Raw genomic sequence first — 23,899 nt, 5'->3', positions numbered from 1 at the left:
TTCTTGGGATAATTTTTTTCGGATCTGTGTGTTTCCTCGCCTTCAAATCCTGCCTCACCTGTTTTGCAGGATAAAGATAGCAGGTGTGCAAATGACTGTTATTGTTCTGGCTTGGTCTCCTCAAAGAACATGGTATGTGGACATCATCATGGTATGTGTTGTCACAGGGTCCAGTATTTCATCCTACTTAGCAGTCGTTTTGACAACATGGTTGTTAATTTCCAAGTCCTTAGTGAATTTTGACAACAAATAAAAAGCCACATCCATCCATGGGCAGATGGTGCATACACCCAAACTTGAAAGGGAATCCACCACCATATAACACCTGTAGCAGAGGTTTCTTACTAGATGAGATGGACCATAAAGTTATAAATGGTCAAAAAGGCTTTTTTATATATATCCTCCAATGGCTTCCGGTGCAGGGACAAGCATCACACCTCTGCTTGTGAAGATAAATGCCAAAGAAAAAATAATATACTTACAAGGTAAAAGTAAGTTAAAAACTCAAGCTTTTTATTTAACAAAAAGATGCAATAGTAATATGGTACAATGCCCATTCCCTGAAGACATAGTTTCCATTGAAACATGTAGGTCCCGGCTTGTACATAGCCGGCTTTTATTTTTTTTCTTGCTAAACCATCAGCCTGTTACTGCCTCAGTGTGGCAATTTCACACTGTTTATCACCAAGTGTGATTGTACTATATTACTATTGCATCTTTTTTGTTAAAGAAAAGGCTCAAGTTTTTAATGTACTTTCACCTTGGGAGTATATTTTTTTTTCTTTGGCATTTACGGTATCTTTACAAGTGGAAGTGTGACGCTTTTCCCTTCCTCTTGGAGCCATTGGAGGAATATATAACCAAAGCCTGTTTGACCATTTATAACTTTATGGTCCATCTCATCTGATAAGAGGCCTCTGCTACAGGTGTTATATATGGTGGTGGATTCCCTTTCAAGTTAGTGTGTATGCACCATCTGCCTACAAATGGATGTGGCATTTTATTTGTTATTACAATTCAAGAGGTGATTGTATCTGCATGTTTATGTTTGATCAGGATCACAGGAGAAAAGATTTAGTCACATATGGACTGTTATGGACTCGCATGTTCGTTTTAATATTGTTTATCATTTTTTGGCATTATTTTAGAGCTGCTGTTTTTTTTTTTTTTTGCTTTAGAGTTCCACAATTGGTATCACAATTGTACAGTGTCTGATTTGCACATGTTTACTAATTTTGTGTTGTCTAGGGAAGATATTTTTTGTTTGATCAGTGGTGTTTCTGACACCTTTATTCCTAGCCTGCTCAGAGCAAGGATGCTGACCTCCAGGAAAGGTGTAACACCACACTTTGAAGGCCTGGTCTGAAATTGTCCCTGGTGGCAAGTACTATCAAGAGTCAGATTTCGCCTTTGCCTATTTTGGTTTCCATTCATTTTGCATCTCATTGTTTGGTAAAGACTTTTGTTCTGTCCATCTGGTCTCCAGTGTCCTTACATAGTTACATAGTAGGTGAGGTTGAAAAAAGACACAGGTCCATCAAGTCCAACCTATGTGTGTGATTATATGTCAGTATTAGATTGTATATCCCTGTATGTTCTGGTCATTCAGGTTCTTATCTAATAGTTTTTTGAAACTATCGATGCTCCCCGCTGAAATCTACACAGTTTAAGGTTAAATCTAATTTTTCCTAATTTTAATTGGCCACGTGTTTTATTAAACTCCCTTCCACGGAAAAGTTTTATCCCTATTGTGGGGTCACCAGTGTGGTATTTGTAAATTGAATTCATATCCCCTCTCAAGCGTCTCTTCTCCAGAGAGAATGAGTTCAGTGCTCGCAACCTTTGCTCATAGCTAATACCCTCCAGTCCCTTTATTAGCTTTGTTGTCCTTCTCTCTACTCGCTCCATTTCCAGTACATCCTTCCTGAGGACTGGTGCCCATAACTGGACAGCATATTCCAGATGAGGCCGAACCAGAGTCTTGTAGAGTGGGAGAATTACCGCTTTATCTCTTGAGTTAATCCCCTTTTTAATTCATGCCAATATTCTGTTTGCTTTGTTAGCAGCAGCTTGGCATTGCTGAGCCTGTCATCTACTAGGACCCCCAGATCCTTTTCCATCCTAGATTCCCCCAGAGGTTCTCTCCCCAGTGAGTAGATTGCATTCATATTTTCTCTAGTCATCTTCCAGGACAGCATAACCTGAGAGATCACTGGTCCACCTGACAGGAAACACAATCAACATACAAGGTTAAAAGGCCCCTCCCTTCCCCCTGCACCTCAGTTCTTGATTGTGTTTCCCGGCAGGGAAACGTTTGTTGTTTATTCTCAGACCTGAAGCTGGTAGCGGACGGTCCCCCCCTTGAGGGCTGGACGCCAAAGCCGGGGAGGGTGGCGGGTCCAGCCATGGCCCTGTCCTTCTCAGGGGGTCCCCCCAATGGCCGGGGGAGAGAGTCTTCCCCGGCAAGGAGCCTCCCGGGTACAGAGGGGTAGCCCGGAACTCCTGTGAGCACATACCTCATGCTTTTTTCTTCCACCCAGTCAGGTACGGAGGTGATGAAGGAACTGGAGCTCAGGCTGGTGTCTAGGCCGCAAAGGGGGTAGAGGACGCCAGCCAGGTGGGTACCTTGGTGCCTTGTAGGGCTGGTGAGGTCCTGGACTTCATAGGAAATGCTAAAGCTCCTGTGTACGGAGCAGGCATCCCAGGGTGGAGTAAGATGAGGCGTTTCCGGGCGCTGTAACTTCCGACTTCCGGTCTATGCCAAAATGGCGGATTCGGACACTAGAGGCCAAAATCCTCCCTCAGACAGCAGCTCTCCAACAAAATGGCGCCGATCATCGGTGTATAAGAGATAGACACTCAGCGCTCCAGGGAAAAGCAGGAGGCCTCACGATACTCCTCTCTTGGGGTCGGAAAACCTCGCAAAGCAGCAGATATGGATGGAGAGGAGGTAACAGCTGCAACCTTAGCCCAAGAAGAGGCCAGTGGTGGTGAGTCCTCTTCCATTTTGAATGTGGTGAAGTAAGAGGGGTCTTACCTACACCATAGGGGGGGGGGGAGAGAGAGAGACACACAGAAAGTCTTAGGAAACTGGGTAAAGTTTGGACTTTGTCTTTTTTTGTCTCCCTAGATCCTTGCGGCTCTGCTCAGGGGGCCCACAAGATGAAGGGCAAAAATCCCCCTCCTCCCAGGTCAAAAAGATGTGGGAACTGTAATGATAAGCTCCCACAGGTCCATGTGAAACCTTTTTGCTATAGGTGCATACAGAAACTGTCTAGTAAGGAAACCTCACAGGTTATGAGGGACTTCCTTGCGGTACAGTCGGAGATGCTTTCTACCCTCCAGTCCATTAAGACTGCTATAGCATCTAAAGCGGAGGATAGAGAAATCCTGTCCTCTAGAGAAGGCACTTCCTCTCAGGAAGGTTTTTCAGACGGGTCAGAAAACCTTGCAAGGACCCCCTTCCTCTGTCACTTCGGGAGTTGAGGAGTTTGAGGACCCAGAGGAGTCAGAGGAGGACTCATTAGAGGAAGGTGTAGACACAGACGCTGACAGCCAGGATAGTGACAGTCCTAGAGCTAGTAGCCACCTCTTTCCAGTGGAAGACATGGGGCAGTTACTTAGGGCGATCTATGTCTCTGAGGATATCCCAGAACCTCCGGTTCAGGCGTCGGCCCGGGACAAGATGTACAGGGGTTTGGGAAAGCCTCAGTCCAGGGTGTTCCCAGTTCATCAGGCCCTAAAGGAGGTGATTTTGAGAGAGTGGAAAGACCCGTAAAGAAAGGTTCTTAGACTCAAAACTTGGAAGAGAAGGTTTCCTTTTGGGGAGGAAGAAGAGCAGAAATTCTTTAAAACCCCTAAGTTAGACGCAGCTCTGTCGCAGGTTTCTAAAAAATCTGACTTGTCTTTTGAGGATTCGGGGAACCTAAAAGACCAAATGGACAGAAGGGCGGAGGTGCTTTTGCGCAGAGCATGGGATTCCATGCGGCTGCCATGGCTCCTGCTTTGGCGTCAGCATGCGTGGCAAGAAACGTGGATGCATGGTTAGGCAGACTTTCCAACCATGTTTCTAAAGGCAGTGATTCCACAGAAATCACAGACTCGTTAGAAATAATAGGTAAGGCTGTGGCATATTTGGCAGATGCGGCTGTGGAGTCTGTCAGGAACACAGCCAAATCTGCGGCCCTCCTTAACTCCGCAAGAAGGGCAGTCTGGGTCAAATCATGGGAAGGGGACCATATGTCTAGATCAAGGCTATGTCAAGGCTGAAGGTTCACAACTCTTTGGACCTGGCCTGGATCAGGTGCTGTCAAGGTCAGCAGAAAAGGGAAAAAAGTTTCCGGTTAAAGCTAAAGGAGAAAGGGGCAGGAAGTTTTTTCGTCCCTCCTCTAACCAGGGTCAATTCAAAGGAAAAAAGGATGCGAATAGAAGGTGGGGAAAGGGAAAGAGTGCACAAAAAGGTAGTCTGCTCTTTTCTGGACCTAAAGACGCCACCAAGCACTCTAAGTGACGCCAGCATCAGGGTAGGGGGGAGATTATCCCACTTTGTCCCTCAGTGGAAGAGGATCTTCGAAAGCCCCTATATCTTGCAGATTGTAACAGAGGGATATTGTCTGGAACTTACTCCCCTCCCCCTCAAAACTTTTTTCTGACCCGTCTCCCCAAGGAAACTTCAAAAGCTGCAGGGCTGTTGGACAGCTTGCAGGGATTGGCATCCCAGGAGGTGATCATCCCCGTTCCACCGGAAGAGCTTCACCAAGGGTTTTACTTCCATGTATTTGTCATTCAAAAACCGTCAGGGAAATTTCGGCTGATATTAAATCTCAGGAAGTTAAACAGGTTTTTGCGACAAAAGAGCTTCCGGATGGAGAGTATATACACGGTGCGCAGGCATCTATTAAGGGGTGCGTTCTTAGCCACGATAGATCTAAGGGATGCTTACCTTCATATCCCGATCACCAGGGAACACCAGTCCCTGCTGAGATTTGCAGTCCTTACGAGCGAAGGGATTCAACATTGGCAATTCCGAGCTCTTCCCTTTGGATTAGCTGCAAGCCCAAGGATCTTCACAAAGGTCCTGGCATAGGTTGTAGCTTACCTACACCTACAGGGGGTGGCCCTTATACCCTACCTAGACGACCTTTTGGTATACGGGCAATCCCTAGAGCAGGTGGAAGTAGATGTAGGCAGAGTGATTTTCACTCTGGAGTCCTTGGGCTGGATAGTAAGCAGAGAGAAATCCTCTCTGGCACAGTCCCAAATAAGTGTTCCTGGGATATCTGGTGGATACAGAGGCTCAGAAACTGTTTCTTCCAGAGGAAAAACAGTTAAAGGTGGTTACAGCAGTATCCTCTTTAAAAGAAGCCAGGGAGTGCTCTCGCAGGCATATCATGAGGGTTCTACGTCTAATGACCTTGTGTATTCCAGCGGTTCCTTGGGCTCAGCTCCACTCCAGGGAGCTGCAGTTCTTCCTTTTGTCCTCCTGGGACAAAAGGAGAGAGTCATTGGATGCAAGGGTGTCTATTCCAACAAGAGTAAGGACCTCCCTAGATTGGTGGCTGGATCAGGACAAGCTCAGGGTGGGTCTACCCTGGGACCAGTGGAATCCCACAAGAATCACTACTGATGCAAGCGCTTGGGGTTGGGGCGCTCACCTGGGGGACATCCAGGCACAGGGGGCCTGGACGCCTTCTCAGGCAGGGGCATCTTCCAACCACAGTGAACTCCTGGCGGTGGGCCAGGCGTTAGTATCCTTTGGAGACAGGATTCAGGGCTTAGAGACCCAAGTCCTGTCAGACAATGTGACAACGGTCTCTTACCTGAATCGTCAGGGGGGCACCAGATCCAGGAAACTACTGAGTCTAGTCCTGAACATCTTAAACTGGGCCGAAGAGAATCTTCAGTCCATATCGGCGGTTCACATAAGAGGAACCGCCAATGTGGTGGCAGACTTCTTAAGCCGGCAACCCATCCTCCAAGGGGAATGGGAGTTAAATCAGGAGGTCTTTCTCCAGATAAGTCAGAAGTTTGGGACTCCGGATTTAGATCTTTTTGCCCACAGAGGGAACAAAAAAGTGGATCGTTTTTTCTCTCTCAACAGAGAAGGGGGATCCCAGGGAGTGGACGCTCTGTCTCAGGACTGGGACTTCCGTCTAGCATACGCCTTTCCCCCACTAGTCTTAATACCACGAGTCTTACAAAAATTGGCCCGCTCAGATTGCGGACTGATCCTTATAGCCCCATGGTGGCCAAAAAGGACCTGGTTTGCCACTCTGAAAAAGTTGTCAATTTCTCCTCCGCTCCGTCTTCCAATCAGACGAGATCTTCTCCTACAGGGGCCAGTCCTCCACCCCGACCAGGGATTCCTCAAACTGACGGCATGGTTCTTGAGGAGGAGATCCTTAGAGGCAAGGGGTGCTTTGATAGGGTAATTGAGACCCTCTTGGGCAGCAGGAAGCTGGTTACCAGGAGGATCTACTCCAAGGTGTGGAACTGCTTCTCACAGTGGTGCCGTGATAAAGAGGTGTCTTACCCTTCAGTACCAGTGGTACTGGAATTTTTGCAAGCAGGGGTGGATCAGGGGATTTCCCCGAACACCTTGAGAGTACAAATAGCAGTGTTATCTGTATTTTTGGATCAGAGGCTCGCACTAGAACATCTGATTAAGAGATTTCTTCTGGCAAGGGAGAGGGTAACCCCTGTCAGGGTGAATGTATTTCCTCCATGGAATTTATCTCTGGTTTTGGAAGCGCTGACGAAAGCGCCCTTCGAACCAGCGCAAGAGATTTCAGTTAAGTTTTTGACTCTTAAGTTAGCATTTCTGTTGGCCATAACCACGGCCAGAAGGGTGAGCGACCTACAGGCCCTGTCAGTTAAGGAGCCTTTTCTGTTGATTCTGGAGGATAGAGTGGTTCTTAGACAGGACCCACTATATCTTCCCAAGGTCGCATCTAAGTTTAATAGATCTCAGGAGATCACTTTACCCTCCTTCTGTGATAATCCAAAAAATGAGAAGGAGAGGAAGTTTAATTTATTAGATGTCAGGAAATGTTTATTGACATATCTAGATAGAGTAAAAGACTACATAAACTAGAGAAAATTGACAGTTACTTACCGATAACTGTTTTTCTAGGATATCTTCCAGGACGGCAGGCCTACTTCCCATCCATGTTTTAATGTAAGTACTACGGGAAGAGTTTCTCTCTGTCACCCGAGTAACCTATTACTTTGGGAGAACTGAGGTGCAGGGGGAAGGGAGGGGCCTTTTAACCTTGTATGTTGATTGTGTTTCCTGTCAGGTGGACCAGTCATCTCTCAGGTTATGCCGTCCTGGAAGATATCCTAGAAAAACAGTTATTGCTAAGTAACTGTCAATTTTTGCCACCCAAATGCATTATTTTACATTTTTCCACATTAAACCTCATTTGCCATGTAGTTGCCCACCCCATTAATTTGTTCAGAGCTTCTTGCAAGGTTTCCACATCCTGCAGAGAAGTTATTGCCCTGCTTAGCTTAGTATCGTCTGCAAATAAAGAGATTGAACTGTTTATTCCATCCTCCAGGTCGTTTATGAACAAATTAAATAGGATTGGTCCCAGCACAGAACCCTGGGGGACCCCACTTTCCACCCCTGACCTTTCCAAGTACTCCCCATTTATCACCACCCTCTGAACTTGCCCTTGTAGCCAGTTTTCAATCCATGTACTTACCCTATAGTCCATGCCAATGGACCTTACTTTGTACAGTAAACTTTTATGGGGGACTTTGTCAAATGCTTTTGCACAATCCAGATACACCACATCTACGGGCCTTTCTTTATCTAGATGGCAGCTCACCCCCTCATAGAAGGTTAATAGATTGGTTTGGCAAGAACAATTCTTCATGAATCCATGCTGAATACTGCTAATGATACCGTTTTCTTTACTAAAATCTTGTATATAGTCCCTTATCGCCTCCAGGAGCTTGCATACCATTGATGTTAGGCTAACTGGTCTGTAATTCCCAGGGATGCATTTGGCCCCTTTTTAAATATTGGTGCTCCTCTTGGCTTTTTTCCAATCATCTGGTACAATTCCATTAGTAGACTGTCAATAAAAATTAGGAACAATGGTCTGGCAATTACTTGACTAAGTTCCCTTAAAACCCTCAGGTGCAAGCCATCTGGTCCCGCTGACTTATTAATGTTAGGTTTTCCAAGTCTATCTCTAATTCTGTCCTCTGTTAGCCATGAGGGTGCTTCCTGTGAAGTGTCATGAGGATAAACACTGCCGTTTTGGTTACTGAAGCCCCCCCCCCCCCCAATTTCTTTTTGAAGACTGAGGAGAAGAATAAATTCAATACTTTTGCCATCTCCCCATCCTTTGTAACCAGATTTCCTTGCTCATTCTTTTTGGGGCCAATATGGTCTGTCCTCCCTTTTTTACTGTTTATATACTTAAAGAATTTCTTGGGATTTTTTTTGCTCTTCTCAGCTATGTGTCTTTCATGTTCTATCTTAGCCGCCCTAATTGTACCCTTACATTTCTTGTTGCATTCTTTGTCTGAAAGTCTGAATGCTGATGATGATTTCTCAGCCTTGTATTTTTTGAAGGCCTTCTCATTTGCTTTTATACGCATTTTTACATTGGAGTTAAGCCATCCAGGATTTTTGTTTGCTCTTTTAAATTTATTTCCCAACAGGATGCACTGGCTAATGCCCTTATTTAATATGCTCTTAAAGCAAACCCATCTCTCCTCCATGTTCTTTGTTCCTAAGATTCTATCTCAATTTATATCTTCTAGCAAGGTTTGTAGTTTAGGGAAGTTGGCTGTTTTGAAATTCAGTGTCTTTGTATTCCCCATATGTTTCCTATTTGTGTGGTTTATACTGAAGTTAATTGACCTGTGATCGATGTCTCCAAAATTGCCCCTTATTTCCACATCCGTGATCAGGTCTGTATTGTTGGTAATCAGTAGGTCTAGTAACGCTTTGTTTCTAGTTGGTGCGTCTGCCATCTGACCCATCCTTATGGGACCTTACTTTTTGGTTTTGTCAGTTTTACAGAATGCTTTGTTTGAACCCATTCAAAATAATCCTTTGCATGTCTTATGAGCAAAGTCTTTTAGATTGATATTACCTCAGCTTGTACAGTCTTGGAGTTGGCTTCACTCTCTTGTAAAGAACCTTTCTGGTCCTTCACTGATATAAGGTAGTGTTGCGACCTCTACCTTCTTGTTTGCCTAAGGTGGTATCTTCTTTCCACCTAAACCAGAACATTGTGTTACTATCTTTTTGTCCTAACCCCACACATCCTAAAGAAAAGGTTATTCATCCCTTGGTTATGGTCTGCACTGTGTACTAATTTCTCAGGCCTATCACAAAGACAATGTTCTTTCTTTTCCAGTCAAAGCCTTTTCTATTAAGAGTGTTAGTGCTTCTTTGGCGATTCAGCACCAAGCTTCAGTTGTTCAAGTTTATAAGGCTGTTGTTACCTGGTCTTCTATTCACTCTTTTACATAGTAGATATTTTAGCCTCTGTGAATGTCTGTTTTGGGCAGAAAGTCCTGGAGGTGGCTGTGTAGTGGGATTTTTAGGTTTCATGCTTGTTGTTGCTATGTTCCCCACCCTTCTTGTACAGTGCTTTGGGACACCCCAGGTAGTCATAAATATAAAGAAACCCTGTTTGATTAGGAAATAAGGGTTTTTGGTTTACCTGTAAAACCCTTTTCATGTAGTACATTAGAGGACACGGGGTTTCCTCTCTTCCTGTATGTTCCTCATTGCTTGCCACAAAACTAAGGATGTGCTGTGCTGAGAGGGGTTATGCCTGCCTTTTTATGGCCAGTGTCCATTTACCTGTAGCAGACAAGTCCAAGTAGTCATGAATAAGAAGGAACCTTGTGTCCTTGGATGTGCTCCAAGAAAAGGATTTTACATGTAAACCCGATTTTTATTTATTTTTTATGTGTATTACCTTATTTTGGTTTCCTAGCTTTTGGAAAGTTATAACAAATGAGAGTCCGACCACTCTGACAGATAAGTTGTCTGTGCCAACCCCTGGTCAGTCTGCCGAGAAACCGTTAAAGCTGAGAGCAGCCTGTGTTTTGTAAATTTGGCATTGTCAGTATCCCTGTTACAGAAAAACACATCTGCCAGCACCTGATGCAGTTTGAAATTCTGGAGCTGTAAATAATGTATTGCAGTTGATCATCATTTTATCTGCAGGAAGACTGTTTTACACGAAAGATAATAATGTTACAGCTAAAGGGATGGTGGGGCTGCTGTAGTTCAGAAAACACCATAGCAGTCTTGCAGCTGGTATCTTTATCTTCCTGTAATATTGGAGGCACATAGAACAGATGGGCTTTTTGAGTAGGAGAAAACAATAGGCAAGGGTTTAAGCTGGCCATACATGGATCAAAATTCAGCTGGTTCAGCAGTGACCGGCCAATTTTTGATCCATGTATGGGCACCCTGGTTGTACACAAGTTGATCTATCAATCAACTTGTGTACAACCAGCCTGTTGGGTTTGTCCCCCGAACGATAAGTGCCGCTGGCTATAGCCAGCAACACTAATAGGGCGTACACACGGTCGGACTTTGTTCGGACATTCCGACAACAAAATCCTAGGATTTTTTCCGACGGATGTTGGCTCAAACTTGTCTTGCATACACACGGTCACACAAAGTTGTCAGAAAATCCGATCGTTCTAAACGCGGTGACGTAAAACATGTACGTCGGGACTATAAACGGGGCAGTGGCCAATAGCTTTGATCTCTTTATTTATTCTGAGCATGCGTGGCACTTTGTCGGATTTGTGTACACACGATCGGAATTTCCGACAACGGATTTTGTTGTCGGAAAATTTTATCTCCTGCTCTCCAACTTTGTGTGTCGGAAAATCCGATGGAAAATGTCCGATGGAGCCAACACACGGTAGGAATTTCCGACAACACGCTCCGATCGGACATTTTCCATCGGAAAATCCGACCGTGTGTACGGGGCATAAGGGCTAGTTTACACTTGCTTCAAAACATGGTTTCAGACAGGCTTTGTTAAAGTGGTTGTAAACCCACAAAAAAAGACAAAGGCATAATAAGCTAGTATGCATAGCATACTAGCTCATTATGAAATACTCACCTTTAGGAGATATCCATGGTAGCTACAGGTAAGCCTTATAAGCTTACCTGTAGTGAAAAGTGATTGTAAAGGGTTTACAACCACTTTAAAGCTCACTGAATGCCAGTCAAAGCCCCTGTCACTAAATAACATGGTTCACTTACAGTCCTGTTTATTCCTTGCATTTGCTTGGTGCTTTGGTGGAGCTTTGGTGGAGCTTCAATCGAGCGTTGCCATAGACTTCTATGGAGGCTCTGAAGACACTTTGTGGCACCACTAAAGCTACATGGGGTATAATTTTTGAAGTGAAGCTGAAGCAAAACAAAGCAAAGCAAAAGCAAGGTGTAAACAAGACTGTAAACTAACCATTTTATTTAGTGACAGGAGCTTTGACTAGCGTTCTGAGAGCTTTAACGCAGCCTGTCTGAAGCCTTGTTTTGAAGCAAGTGTAAACTAGCCATTAATGTGTGTTGAAGCTGAAGCAAGTGTGACTGAGCCCTAATTGTGGTGTTCTGCTGGCAAATCAAGCAATTTTCTTTCCTTCCACTCGTAGTTTGAGGAAAGAAAATTGCATAATCTTTAGCCTGCCTTAGACTTGTCCATGTTCTCCTGAAAAGGCGTGGAAGCCCTTTGTTTTATATAAATATGATGATTATGTTATGGTGTACTCTTATTTTGTATACAAAAAATATTTGGTGGAGTTCCTTTGCAAAGTGTGACTCTGCTGAACAATATTGACTTCAGAGGGTAATATGAGTGAATTGTGTGGATAGCACTCAGTGTTTAGTTAATCAACCAGGATGAAGTTTTTTTTGCTGAGTACATTCACTTCTAGTTTTTGCAGTGCTAGTTTTCTGGGTGTTGAAGGCTGCAGAAATGCAGAATGAAGCAACAGATTCACCTTATTTCCTGCAACCCACTGCTTATACTTGCTCTCTATCTGCTCTGTTCTCCTGTTAAAGCAAAATGAATCACTTCTGGGTATGAGGAGCATTAGACTCTCTCTTTCTCCAACAATGAAATGCTGGGTGCCTGCCTGGGCATCGATCTCTAGGGATGAGTACAGTCACATGGTGGGGTTGTGAGAAGAATTCCTAGCACTGTATAAGCGCCGATCTGATCAACAACCTTTTTTTTTTTTTTTTTTTACAACATTCTGGTGGGCAAACAGGGAAAAGCAGATGAGCGATCAGCAGGTGAGTTTTTTGCAGTGGGTAGTGGGAGCGCTTAAAGAGATTGCAAACTCGGAAAAACAAAAAACCTGTAAGACAAAGACATAATGAGTATGCATCACATACTAGCTCTTTATGAAATACTTACCTTAGAATAAAGCTCTCTCAGTGGCGCCCGCACACACCGCTGAGAGGGCTGACATTTTCCCTGGAGTTTATTCTGTGTGCGTGAGCTCTGGCGCTGCAATTGGCCAGAGCCGCGATTACGTGACTCCCGTGCATGCGCGTGGGAGCCGCCGGTCATGGCACAGGACCCTGAAGAAACTGCACGGGTGGCCGTTTCTTCAGAGCGCATGTGCCGATGGCATCAGTGTATATAGTAAATATCTCCTAAAAGGTGCAAGTTTAGGAGATATCTACAGTACCTACAGGTAAGCCTCATTATAGGCTTACCTGTAGGTACAATTAAAAAGGAAGACTTTACTTCCTCTTTAAGTGAACCCCTGCACTTTAACGTAAAGTCCAATTTCTCTATAAAATGTGGTCAGCTGTAAGTTGCAGTCTTATGGGGCGTACACACGGTCGGACTTTTCGATTGGACTTGTCCGACAGACTTTCCAGCGGACTTCCGACGGACTTTTTAACGAACAGACTTGCGTACACACGATCACACCAAAGTCCGACGGATTCGTACGTGATGACATACACCGGACTAAAATAAGGAAGTTGATAGCCAGTAGCCAATAGCTGCCCTAGCGTCGGTTTTTGTCCGTCAGACTAGCATACAGACGAGCGGATTTCTGGATCCGGTGGAGTTACGACGTAAAGATTTGAAGCCTGTTTCAAATCTAAAGTCCTTCAGATTTGCGACTGGAAAAGTCCGTTGAAGGTCCGGTGAAGCCCACACACGATCGGATTGTCCGCCGGATTTGGTCCGTCGGCGTCCGTCAGACCAGTCCGGTCGAAAAGTCCGACCGTGTGTACGCCCCATTAGGCTTCATTATCTGCCGACAGATTCGTAAACATGCAAGTTCCTCTTATCATCCTCCGTAGTATGAATATGTACCCAAGGTCTGTCTAGCACTGTACATAGATATGAGATAGTGGACTGTCAAAATGGTTCGATCAGTACGACTAGAAAAGGTATTACCAAAAGGGAAGCACGGGAGGTGGGAGAAGGTTTAACTGACCTTGACATTTACAGGTATATTTGGGGTCTGCATATAACTGATCAGTATGCCTTGTGGTTTTTCAGAGAAGGTAACCTCTGCTTTCATTGTATGCTTAGTTTGAACCAGGTTTATGACAAGTTTACTTTGTGTAATAGGGCAGAGGAGAATGGTATCTATACACCACACCAAGCTGACTGTTCATCACTGAAATCTTTTTTTATTGGCGTTACACTCTGACACCTTAGTGCCTCTGGGTAACTGGTCAGTACATAAGATGGCAGTATAAAATAAAATAAAATACACCACTTTTTAACTAATGAAACCACCAAGCTACTCATTCACTCTCGTTAGCTCTCGCCTTGACTATTGCAACTCCCCCTTCATAGGCCTACCTCTTCATAGGCTATCCCCTCCTCATTCTATCATGAATGCTGCTTAGAGACTCCTCTACCTTACCAACCGCCTAGTGTCTGCCGCCCATCTCCGCCAATCCCAACACTGGCTTCCGATCACCCAGCGAATTAAATTAAAAATACTAACAACAACATACCAAGCCATTCACAACTCTGCCCCCAGCTGCATAAACTGTTGGTGCTATATACTGTAAATCCTGTATAATAATAATACAGGGGCTCCCGAAACAGCCATTACAAGCAAAGATGAATGAATGTTTGCAGGAAAGACAGAGGTTATGGTAATTGCACATTTTATTTATTCAATGTAAAATACAAATATAAAACATTTGAGTCCAACATGTAAAATGCTCTCATACAGATCTCTGAAAACATTATTTTAGACATTTTCTACATTAACCTTACAGCAAGACCCAGATACCTAGAAACGATCAGGGTGTGACAGTCCATTCAAGGGTAGGGCAACATTGTCTTCTAGCACGAATTCTCAATGTACTAGATCTTTGAGACCGCAATGTATAAATTATGGACAGAGAAAAATGACATCACAAGTGTGATTATAGAGTTACAGTTTTCAAAGAGAGCTCATTTGTGCCACAGAGCAAAAAACTGGACACTACAGTAACAGCTTAGGTTTCATAAAAGCTCAAGTGTAAGAAATAAAAACTTGCATTAAAACCAATAAAAACACTACATAAACTATACAAGCCACTTTTTCTTTAGCGGTCAGCAAACAAAAATACAAACAGGATCTCTATTCCAGGGATATTCTGGAGTAAGCATAGATATGGATCATTTAAGAAAACCTATTAGGCATTTAAACTAAAAGTTATGTCTTTACCCAGTGGAAGCAGCCAGTTAAAGGTCTGTCGGTTCCATCATTAAAGTAAACACCAATACTTAAAGTACAACTAAAGGAAAAAACTTTTTTTTAAGTTTTGGATAGAGTGGAGGGGGATTAGAACCCCTGGCAGTTTTTATTGCTCTCAGTGCCCCTATTAGGGAGATTTGTCCTCTCTATTTTTTGAAAGTAAAAGCAAATCCCAAATTTTGGGTTGTCCCCAGAAAAGTTACAGAAGGGAAATCTTCCAATGGGGACACTACTTCTGGTGACCTGAGGGTCCCAAAGGAATTCCCTTAATTTGAAGGGATTTCCTCTCACTTTCTGTTTGGCTACATGACAGGAAATGAAGAAAAATCTCCGCAATGGGACACCGATGATGAAAACAAAATCTGACGGGTTATAACCCTCCCTTACTCTATCCAAAAAAAAAGGTTTTGCCTATAGTTCTGCTTTAAATGTGCATTTTTCTTCGATCTTTAATGTGAACCTTTAAAATGTTCAGGAGTTGCCTGACAGACCCCTCACAGATCCTTGAAATGTCTTTCTTCTTTAGCAGATCCTGGGGACTTGTTAATCCAGTGCAAAAAAAGCTGTGATATACAGTAGAATACCTGCCACCTGCCACAGTTCAGAGTGTGAAACTCTGCCTGTCAGCACAACCAAAACAGTGGTGTGCATTGTGGAATATGGCATCTCATATGTCTTAGATTATGGGGGGGATGGGGGGGCAGCAGAGGGTGAGTGTTTCCTCATAACAGGCCCAGTTTATTTAACCTATACAGTATAATGGCCATGTCTCTGTGTGTATGAAACTACCAAGTTGTCCGGGGCTTCCGTTTGCATAGCTCAGTAACAATGGGACCTGATTTGAAGTGTCTTGCAAGTTGCAACACCTCATTTATATCCATTTCTCTAAAACATCACTATAGCAGCTTGCAGCCCCTATAACATAAGATATCCTGGAACATTTCATAACATGCAGTGGTGGTGGTATTCGGAAACCTTCCTCTTCCCTGTTAAGCCTCATCCACCTTTCCCCAAGTGCAGAAAGCTTCACCTTCATTACATTTGTCTTTCTCAGGTTTCTTGGAAAATGGGGAATCTGTAACTTTTTAAGGCCTTGTTTACATAATGTGCATTTTTCTTCACTTGTCTCTGAAAGGGCACAAAAGAAACAATTGTTTTCTATGTGCCCTGTTTACACTACAACACTGGTGTCATTTGTATTTTTTTCTTTTTGTGTAAAAATACATCGATCAGCCATGACATTATTACCACTGAGAGGTAAAGTGAATAAGACTGATTATCTCGTTACAATGGCATTGGAAAGTCAGTGGGATACAGTAGGCAGAAAATGAACATGTTGCACCTGAAGTTCATATGTTGAAAGCAGAAAAAATGGGCAAACATAAGGATTTGAGTGACTTTGACAAGAGCCAAATTGTAATGGCTAGATGACTGGGTCAGAGCAACTCCAAAGCTGCAGCTCTTATGGGATGTTCCTGGTCTGCAGTGGTCAGGACTTAACAAAATTGGTCCAGGGAAGGAAAACTGGCAAACGAGTGACAGGGTCACGAATGGCCAAGGCTCATTGATGTACGTAGGGAATGAAGGCTGGTCCATGTAGTTCGATCCAGTTAGAAGAGCTACTGTAGCTGAAATTGATGAAAAAGGTAATGCTGGTTCCAATAGGTGTCAGAACACACAGTGCATTGTAGTTTGTTGTGTATGGGGCTGCGTAGCTGCATGTAACCTATATCCAGAGCCTAAAGCGCCTACAATTGGCACATGAGCATCAGAACTGGACCACAGTTAAATCCTGTATAATAATAATAATAATAACCACAGACCAATGGGAGAATGTGACTGAGTCTGATGAATTCAAGAATGGTGTGAGGAACACAATGATGTGTTTGAGGTCTTTATTGGCCTCCAAATTTCCCAGATCTCAATCCAATGGAGCATCTGCTGGATGTGCTGGAAAAATAAGTATGATCCACTGAGGCCCTTACCTTGCAACATACAGGTCTTAAAGGAGCTGCTACTGATGGCTTGGTAACAGACCACAGCATCCCTTCAGAAGTCTAGTGGATTCCATCCCTCGATGGGTTATGGTGTGGGGAGATAATGTTATGGCTAATCAATGTATGCAACATGTATGCATTCTTCTGTAAAGAAAAAAATATTCACATGCCATCAACATTGTGCTGTGAACAGGGCACATAGAAAATAATTGTTTTCTTTGTGTTCTTGCAGAGACCTACATTAGAAAAACGCAGGTTTCTGCACATGGTGTGAACAAGCCCAAAACATTCTACGCAAGTCAAATCTGCATGTTTTTTGCCATCAGTTTTTATTCACATAGGGTGTAAATGAAGACTTATGAACTTTAACCCATCTTGCAGGTTTTTTTTCTAAAATTTGAGTTTTATGATTCCAAATTTTACCTTCACTTAGATTTGCAGGTGCTGAATGCAGATTTTTATTCAGTGTCTACATCTTGTCCAAAATTCCTCCCAGCACTGCTGCCAAGGCATTATTTAATTAACTGACTGGACTGTAGACTTGAACATGGCCAAATGCCAGTTTACGTTCATTATGATGTGATGCACTGTGAGAAAGCAAATGGATTACCAGAAGCTTAATGCCCCGTACACACGATCAGACATTGACCGAACATTCCGACAACAAAATCCATGGATTTTTTCTGACGGATGTTGGCACAAACTTGTCTTGCATACACACGGTCACACAAAGTTGACGGAAAATCCGATCATTCTGAACGTGGTGACGTAAAACACGTACGTCGGGACTATAAACAGGGCAGTAGCCAATAGCTTTTGTCTCTTAATTCATTCTGAGCATGCGTGGCACTTTGTATGTCGGATTTGTGTACACACGATCGGAATTTTCGACAACGGATTTTGTTGTCGGAAAATTTTATAGCAAGCTCTCAAACTTTGTGTGTCAGAAATTCCGATGGAAAATGTGTGATGGAGCCTATACACGGTCGGAATTTCTGACAACAAGGTCCTATCACACATTTTCCGGCTGAAAATCCAACCGTGTGTTCAGGGCATTAGTGTACTGAGTGCTCATTGGGTATTGGAGCTGTGTGAAAAGCCTCACACTCTGAAGCCTGTACATAACTGTTCAGTTAAATACAGTGAATCTCTATGGGAATCATTTTCATGGGTCAGGGTATAAGGATGACAGTACCCCAGGTATTGTATACAGCAGGTAGGGATTGTTACTGTTATTTACAATACCTTTTTGTTCCTGCAGGTAAGAATTCTAGGCACTTAGTGGATTTCTATTTTTATGGATGTCTATTTAAATACTAATAGTAGAATAGAAAACTTTCAGTGCACTCACCTGAATGTCACACAGCATTCTATCATGCACTTCACAGTTGTTGTATAGAAGCCAAGCTCCCTTTTTCCACTTAGGTTCCAACCTTCTGTGTTAGAGGAACTAACGCAGGGGTCTCCAAACTTTCTAAACAAAGGGCCGGTTTATTGTCCTTTAGGATGGCCAATGGAAGTGGAAATTTTCCTTTCATCAGTGGGAGTAAACATCACCACATTTGTGATTAGAGGGAGGAATAGTGCCACATAATTTGGTGTCATTGAGGGGCATAGTACCCCATTGTTGCTGTCAGTGGGAGAAATGGTGCCCCATTGTTGATGTCAGTTGAGAGAATAGTATATTGTATCAGTGGGAGGAATAGTGCTCCTGGGGCCGGGTAAAGGCAATCAAAGGGCTGCAGTTTGGAGACCCCTGGCCTAGAGGAAACTATACTACTAACTATATGTTCTCATAGAAGCAGGCACTGCGGCTGTGCCCTGACCTCCCTACTGACTTATTTGTCTGCAATAGACTCCAGCTTACACTCTCAAACCACCCCTCTATTCTTTTCCTGTGCTAGCAATAACGACAGCAGAACCAAAAGGTATGACATTTTCTGGAAAAATGTCACAAATTCATCTGCTTGAATGTTGTAGGAAATGTTACATTATTAGTGCAGTAATATTTTGCTTAGCTGACCTTGTCATGCAGAAATTCAACTTTAAGAGCACATTCAATGACATTTTTCAAAAGCATTTAATTAAGGTAGGCTTGGTAGTCATTCTGTCAGTTTGTGTTTTTTCTAAAAAAAAATCCATGCGTTATCTCTTCCCGAATATTTTCTTTCTTTTATATAGGATTTGCTTTGTGTAAATTATTGCTAGTGACCAGCAGATGGCAGTAAAGCCATACCTTTGACTAGTTCCTAGGCAGAACGGGGTCATCATGTTCAAGGTACCAATGCGTTCCAGAATTTCCATCGAATAGATTTATGGAAAAAAAAGTCCTTTACTCAGCTGGTGTAACAGAAATTAATTTCATAATATACCGATTAATACAATATTCATCCAACACTTAATATGTAAAACTTTAGTTCTCATAAATAGACCAAAAACTTACCAACGGGTAACAAATAAAATCAGAACAAACTCAAGCTTGAAGTCTTCCCCTTTCAAAGGGGGCATTAGCACAATACAGCACAACTGTGCTGCCTCCCCTGGCAGCTGAGGGGACCAATAAATACACAGATTGTGTTTTTCACAGTATAAAGAATAATTCAGTCATCTTCCATATACTTCTCCAGTTCTCTAAGTTTCTTCACAAAATCTTGTGCTTCTTTGTCCATCCTTCCATCCAACATCTTCAATATTGACTTCACTGAACAAGAAAAAAACAAAACTTATTATGGTATATTACAACTTGCTTAAAGAGAACCTCTCTTTAAGATGCAAGGGGGTAGAAGAAGCCACTAAGTGTTAAATACCAGTTATTTCAGTAGTAATTTACAAATGGCTGTAGGTTCTGTCCATATGACAGTGCTGGTGTTTGGGTCAGATCTGTCACATAGAATGTCACAAGCTTCTCCAGATTTGGGTACAATTTTTTTTGTTGCTGCTGGGGATATATTATATTTTATTATATAACTTGAATTATATTTAACCGCTTAGTGACCGCCCCACGCACATACTATATCAGGGCGGCTGCTCTGTGCCAGATCACTAGGTATGTGATCTGACACTTCCGGGCCTGGGGCACGTGCCGCCGGCGTCTCGCTCCTGCTGTAATTGGACACAACGGGAGCCATTCAGAGGGTCAGGTGGAAACTATGTCCGCCGGGACCCACCGATCATTCGGGAGAACATCCCGGCAGATCACCTTTCTGTGAGAGGGGAATGTACTGATCCTGTGTTCCTGTTAAGCAGGATAACAGGTCTTTATATTCCCCACCCCCATTCAAAGCACATTCCCCACAGATAGTAATCGCTCCCAGGGAACACATTTAAACCCTTTGATCGTCTCTGATGTTAACCCCTTCCCTGCCATGTCATTAGTACAGTGATTGGTGTCATTAGTTCCCAAAAAGTGACAGTAAGGTGCCCGATTTGTCTGCCGCAATATCGCAGTCCCGCTATAAGTCGCTGATTGCCACCATTACTAGTAAAAAAATAAAATAAAAACATACCATAGTTTGTAGACACCATAACTTTTGTGCAAACCAATCAATATAGAGGTTTTGTGAATTTTTTTACCAAAGATATGTAGCATAATACATATTGGCCTAAATTGATGAAGAAATTAGATTTTTTTCACATTTTATTTTACCGGGTATGTTTTATGGCAGAAAAGTAAAAAAAAAAAAAAAAAAAAAAGTTTTTTTTTCCAATTTGTCAGTCTTTTTTTTGTATATATATATATATATATATATATATATAGCGCAAAAAATAAAAACTGCAGAGGTTACCAAATACCACCAAAAGAAAGCTCTATTTGTGGGGAAAAAGGGCATACATTTTATTTGGGTACAGCGTCGCATGCCAGCGCAACTGTCAGTTAAAGTAACGCAGTGCCGTATCGCAAAAAAATGGCCTGGTCATGAAGGGGGGCTGAAGTGGTTAAAGCCACAACTTATTTTTGTTTTGGATAGAGTAGTGAATGGTTAAAAACCCTCTCAATTCCTTTGCCATCTGTGTAACAGACTATTAATATAACTTCACTGCCACAGAGATTTACAGCTGCATAGTACATAAGAATTGATTAAAAAAAAAAGATTTTCACTTGTCTGAGATTTCACAAAACACCATTGTTTAAATGTGATACAGGACTTGAACACTAATGGACACACTTTTTTATAAAAACAAAAGAAAAACCTTATTTCACTAGTCCAACCACTTTTCAGCTATGTTTCTTTCTTTTCCCTTACTAACCAAATAATATGTACACGCCAAGGTCAAAAATACAGGTTGCCTGTTGACACAATGGGGTTGATTTACTAAAACTGGAGAGTACAAACTCTGGTGCAGCTCTGCATAGAAACCAATCAGCTTCCAAGTTTTTTTGTCAAAGCTTAATTGAACAAGCTGAAGTTAGAAGCCGATTGGCTACCATGCACATCTGCACCAAATTGTGCACTCTCTAGTTTATGTAAATCAACCGCAATAGGACTTAAGAGGAAATCTTCTCTTATAGAGTTGTCACTGGAATAAGTGCCTCCATTGGAAGTTTCCCCTCTGCTCCTGTTCTAGATACATCTCAAAAATGTTCCTCACTTCCAGGTCTGTAGGACAAACAGGGTGAATCTCCCCCATGGGGGCACAGACAACAATACAATCCAGAGGTTCTAAACCTTTACCATTCTATCCAAAAGGAAATAAGAAGTGTTGGCTTTGGATACACTTTAGGATAAGATCAAATCAGGTTGGTGTGGACAAAAATTAGAATAATGGTGCTATTTGTTAAGGCTTGCAGTCCTAAAAATGGCTGAAAGAAATTTTTTTTGATACTCAAGCAAAAAGTGAAAATCCAGTGTCCAATATACTGGTTGGGTGCTGGATTTTAACTAAGCAAAACATAAAAATATGCAGCAAAACATGTGCCTAAAGGCAGCGCTGTTATAACTTCTGTAAAGCTGCCACTCACTGGAAGTAGGAACCTCAACTGTACTTTTAAGTAGATTTTTATCTTTATGATTAAATTACTAATTGCACTCAGCTTTTCAAGCTACCGTATCTCTAAAAAGCACAAATAAAGAAGAACCCAGTGATTATGATGCTTACCATTAGCTTTAGGTCTTGTTAACTTCAATACAGTTGGTTGGACATTTTTTACACCACCAGTGATGTGAGGTCGGTTCAGCCCATAGATGACATTCATAGGAAGGACAGCCTCGCCGGCAAAGTCGTTTGTGGACAACCAGTCATGATCCATTACTGTAAAGACGATGCAGGCAGCTTTTCTCCGGCACTGCTCCGATGACACTGAGCTATGACAGGGGATATTAGAAGTACTAGATCAGTCTCTCTGCAATGAGCAACAAACTTACAGAGGGTCATAAAGAAGATCTCATCTTGTTGCCCATTAGGCAGGTTCTTCCTTTCCTTATTTCAGAGAGGTATTGAAGAATGACAGAATCTGATCAGTTGCTTTGGACTATAAGAACAGTTCACCTTCAAACTTTTCAATGGAATTTGGTCAGGATAAAAATATCGCAGCTTACTTGATAGCAAGTTCCACAGAGAGTATACAGCTACCTTTTCAATGTTCCTGCACTGTTCTGATCCTTTGTTGTATCTCTGAAAATTCCAACTACTACTAAATTGAAATTTGCACATAGCTATGCATCCTCCCATGACAATTCTTGGCCTGGTCATTGGACAGACTCCAAGCACTGCATGAAAGGAAGTGTGTGGGGGATGGGGCTGTCATGTTTTCAGCCATTCCCAAAAATACAAATTGTTGACAGGCTCTGGTAGTGGACCTGGGTGGCGTGTGAGCATGAGGAAAGTCAGTATTGACTCCTAGTAGTGCTATCAAAGACTGGTCCGGGCAAAGTACTGGTTTGTTAGTCCCTTACACTACACATAATTTAAACTTTTAGTTGGTGTATAGCAACAGAATGTAAGGATAGATTTCAGATCGTTACTTAGCTATACATTTACCTTTTAGGGTCAGTGATGCCAAAATACAGGATGCTGAGGAAGATAGGGTTGTGCATCAGACTCCCCTGAACATGAGTCAATATAATTCACTGCACTCTATGAGCTGCATATTTCCGGATAAATACTTTCAAATATAATAAAGTATTTCATATAAAGAAAGTTGATAAACTACTCACAAATAAAACAACTCATCGTAGACTGGATGTAAAGTCTTGGCTTTAACTTGAGTGCGCTGACCTTTCACCAGAGGGAAGATGTGATGAGGACAGAGCTCAATGATGACAAATGGGTCACTGAGACCTACAAAACATAGTACAAGCTTTGTAAATAAAAAGCAGAATTTTGTCTTACCTGTAAAATCCTTTTCTTGGAGAACATAACAGAACAGATGCTCTTTAAGTCTTAGATCACTGGGTCATGCAGCTGTCCTCAGGTGATTGGACATTGGCACACAGAGCTGTAAGGACAGCCCTATACAAAACCTTCCCACTCCCACTAAACCTCAGTTTTTTAGCAAACAATAATAGGAGTGGTTTATAAGAAACAAAGAAAGGGGGGGGGGGGTGCTCGTGTCCTGTAATATACTCAAAAAAGAAGTTTACAGGAAAGAAGAAAATCCTATTTTCTGAAACATACATTAACCACTTCAATACCAGGCTATAGTCATATGACGTCCGCAGATGGGATCTCCCATCCTGGGTGGGCATCTGTCAGGGCTGGGCTCAGCTCTTCCTTCTCTGAGCTGGCCGCTCAGCTGTCGGCTAATTGCCAGCTCCTTTCTCTCCACAGTGATTCAGCTGTTGTTGATCTGCTCGTCAGTGCTGCCCACTTAAAGCCGTCCAGCTCACTTCATCTCTGCCTTCGCCTTTGGTCACATCTCAGAGACTTTTCTCCTGTTGAAGACTTGCTCGGCTGATGTCCCTTCTGGCTCCTGATCCTGCTTGCTGTACTACTACATTGATCTCTGGCTCTCTGACATTGGCATTGGCTGACTACCCGATCTGGTTACTGAACTCTGGCTATGTATTAACTACGCTTACTCTGTTTACCTTTTTATTATTATTAAACAAGTGTGATTAACTGTACTTCCGTCTCGGTCTGATTCATGGTTTCTGACATCATATGACGTCCTCGGTTTCTTGCCGCTCCTGTAGGCCCCCGCTGAGCGGCGATATTGGATGAGGATTGTCCCTCGG

The 23,899-nt window shown here is 42.8% G+C and overlaps 1 protein-coding gene across 2 annotated transcripts in view; it reads right to left on the bottom strand.

The window, feature by feature from the left end:
• Positions 1-14,132: 14,132 nt before the first annotated feature.
• BAIAP3 (BAI1 associated protein 3) overlaps positions 14,133-23,899 on the bottom strand; it is a 597,572-nt gene continuing 587,805 nt past the window's right edge. For both annotated transcript variants that reach the window (XM_073636787.1, XM_073636789.1), the window contains 3 exons: positions 22,880-23,003; positions 21,822-22,027; positions 14,133-19,425 (listed from right to left, as the gene is read on the bottom strand). In XM_073636787.1, the coding sequence (XP_073492888.1) occupies positions 19,325-19,425; positions 21,822-22,027; positions 22,880-23,003 (431 nt within the window). In that variant the 3' untranslated portion in view covers positions 14,133-19,324. The remainder of the gene's footprint in view (positions 19,426-21,821; positions 22,028-22,879; positions 23,004-23,899) is intronic.

This window comes from Aquarana catesbeiana, linkage group LG06, assembly GCF_042186555.1.
Source record: "Aquarana catesbeiana isolate 2022-GZ linkage group LG06, ASM4218655v1, whole genome shotgun sequence".
Classification (NCBI taxonomy): domain Eukaryota; kingdom Metazoa; phylum Chordata; class Amphibia; order Anura; family Ranidae; genus Aquarana; species Aquarana catesbeiana.
The sequence above is the reverse complement of the archived record's forward strand: the minus strand, read 5'-3'. Positions and strand labels throughout refer to the sequence as shown.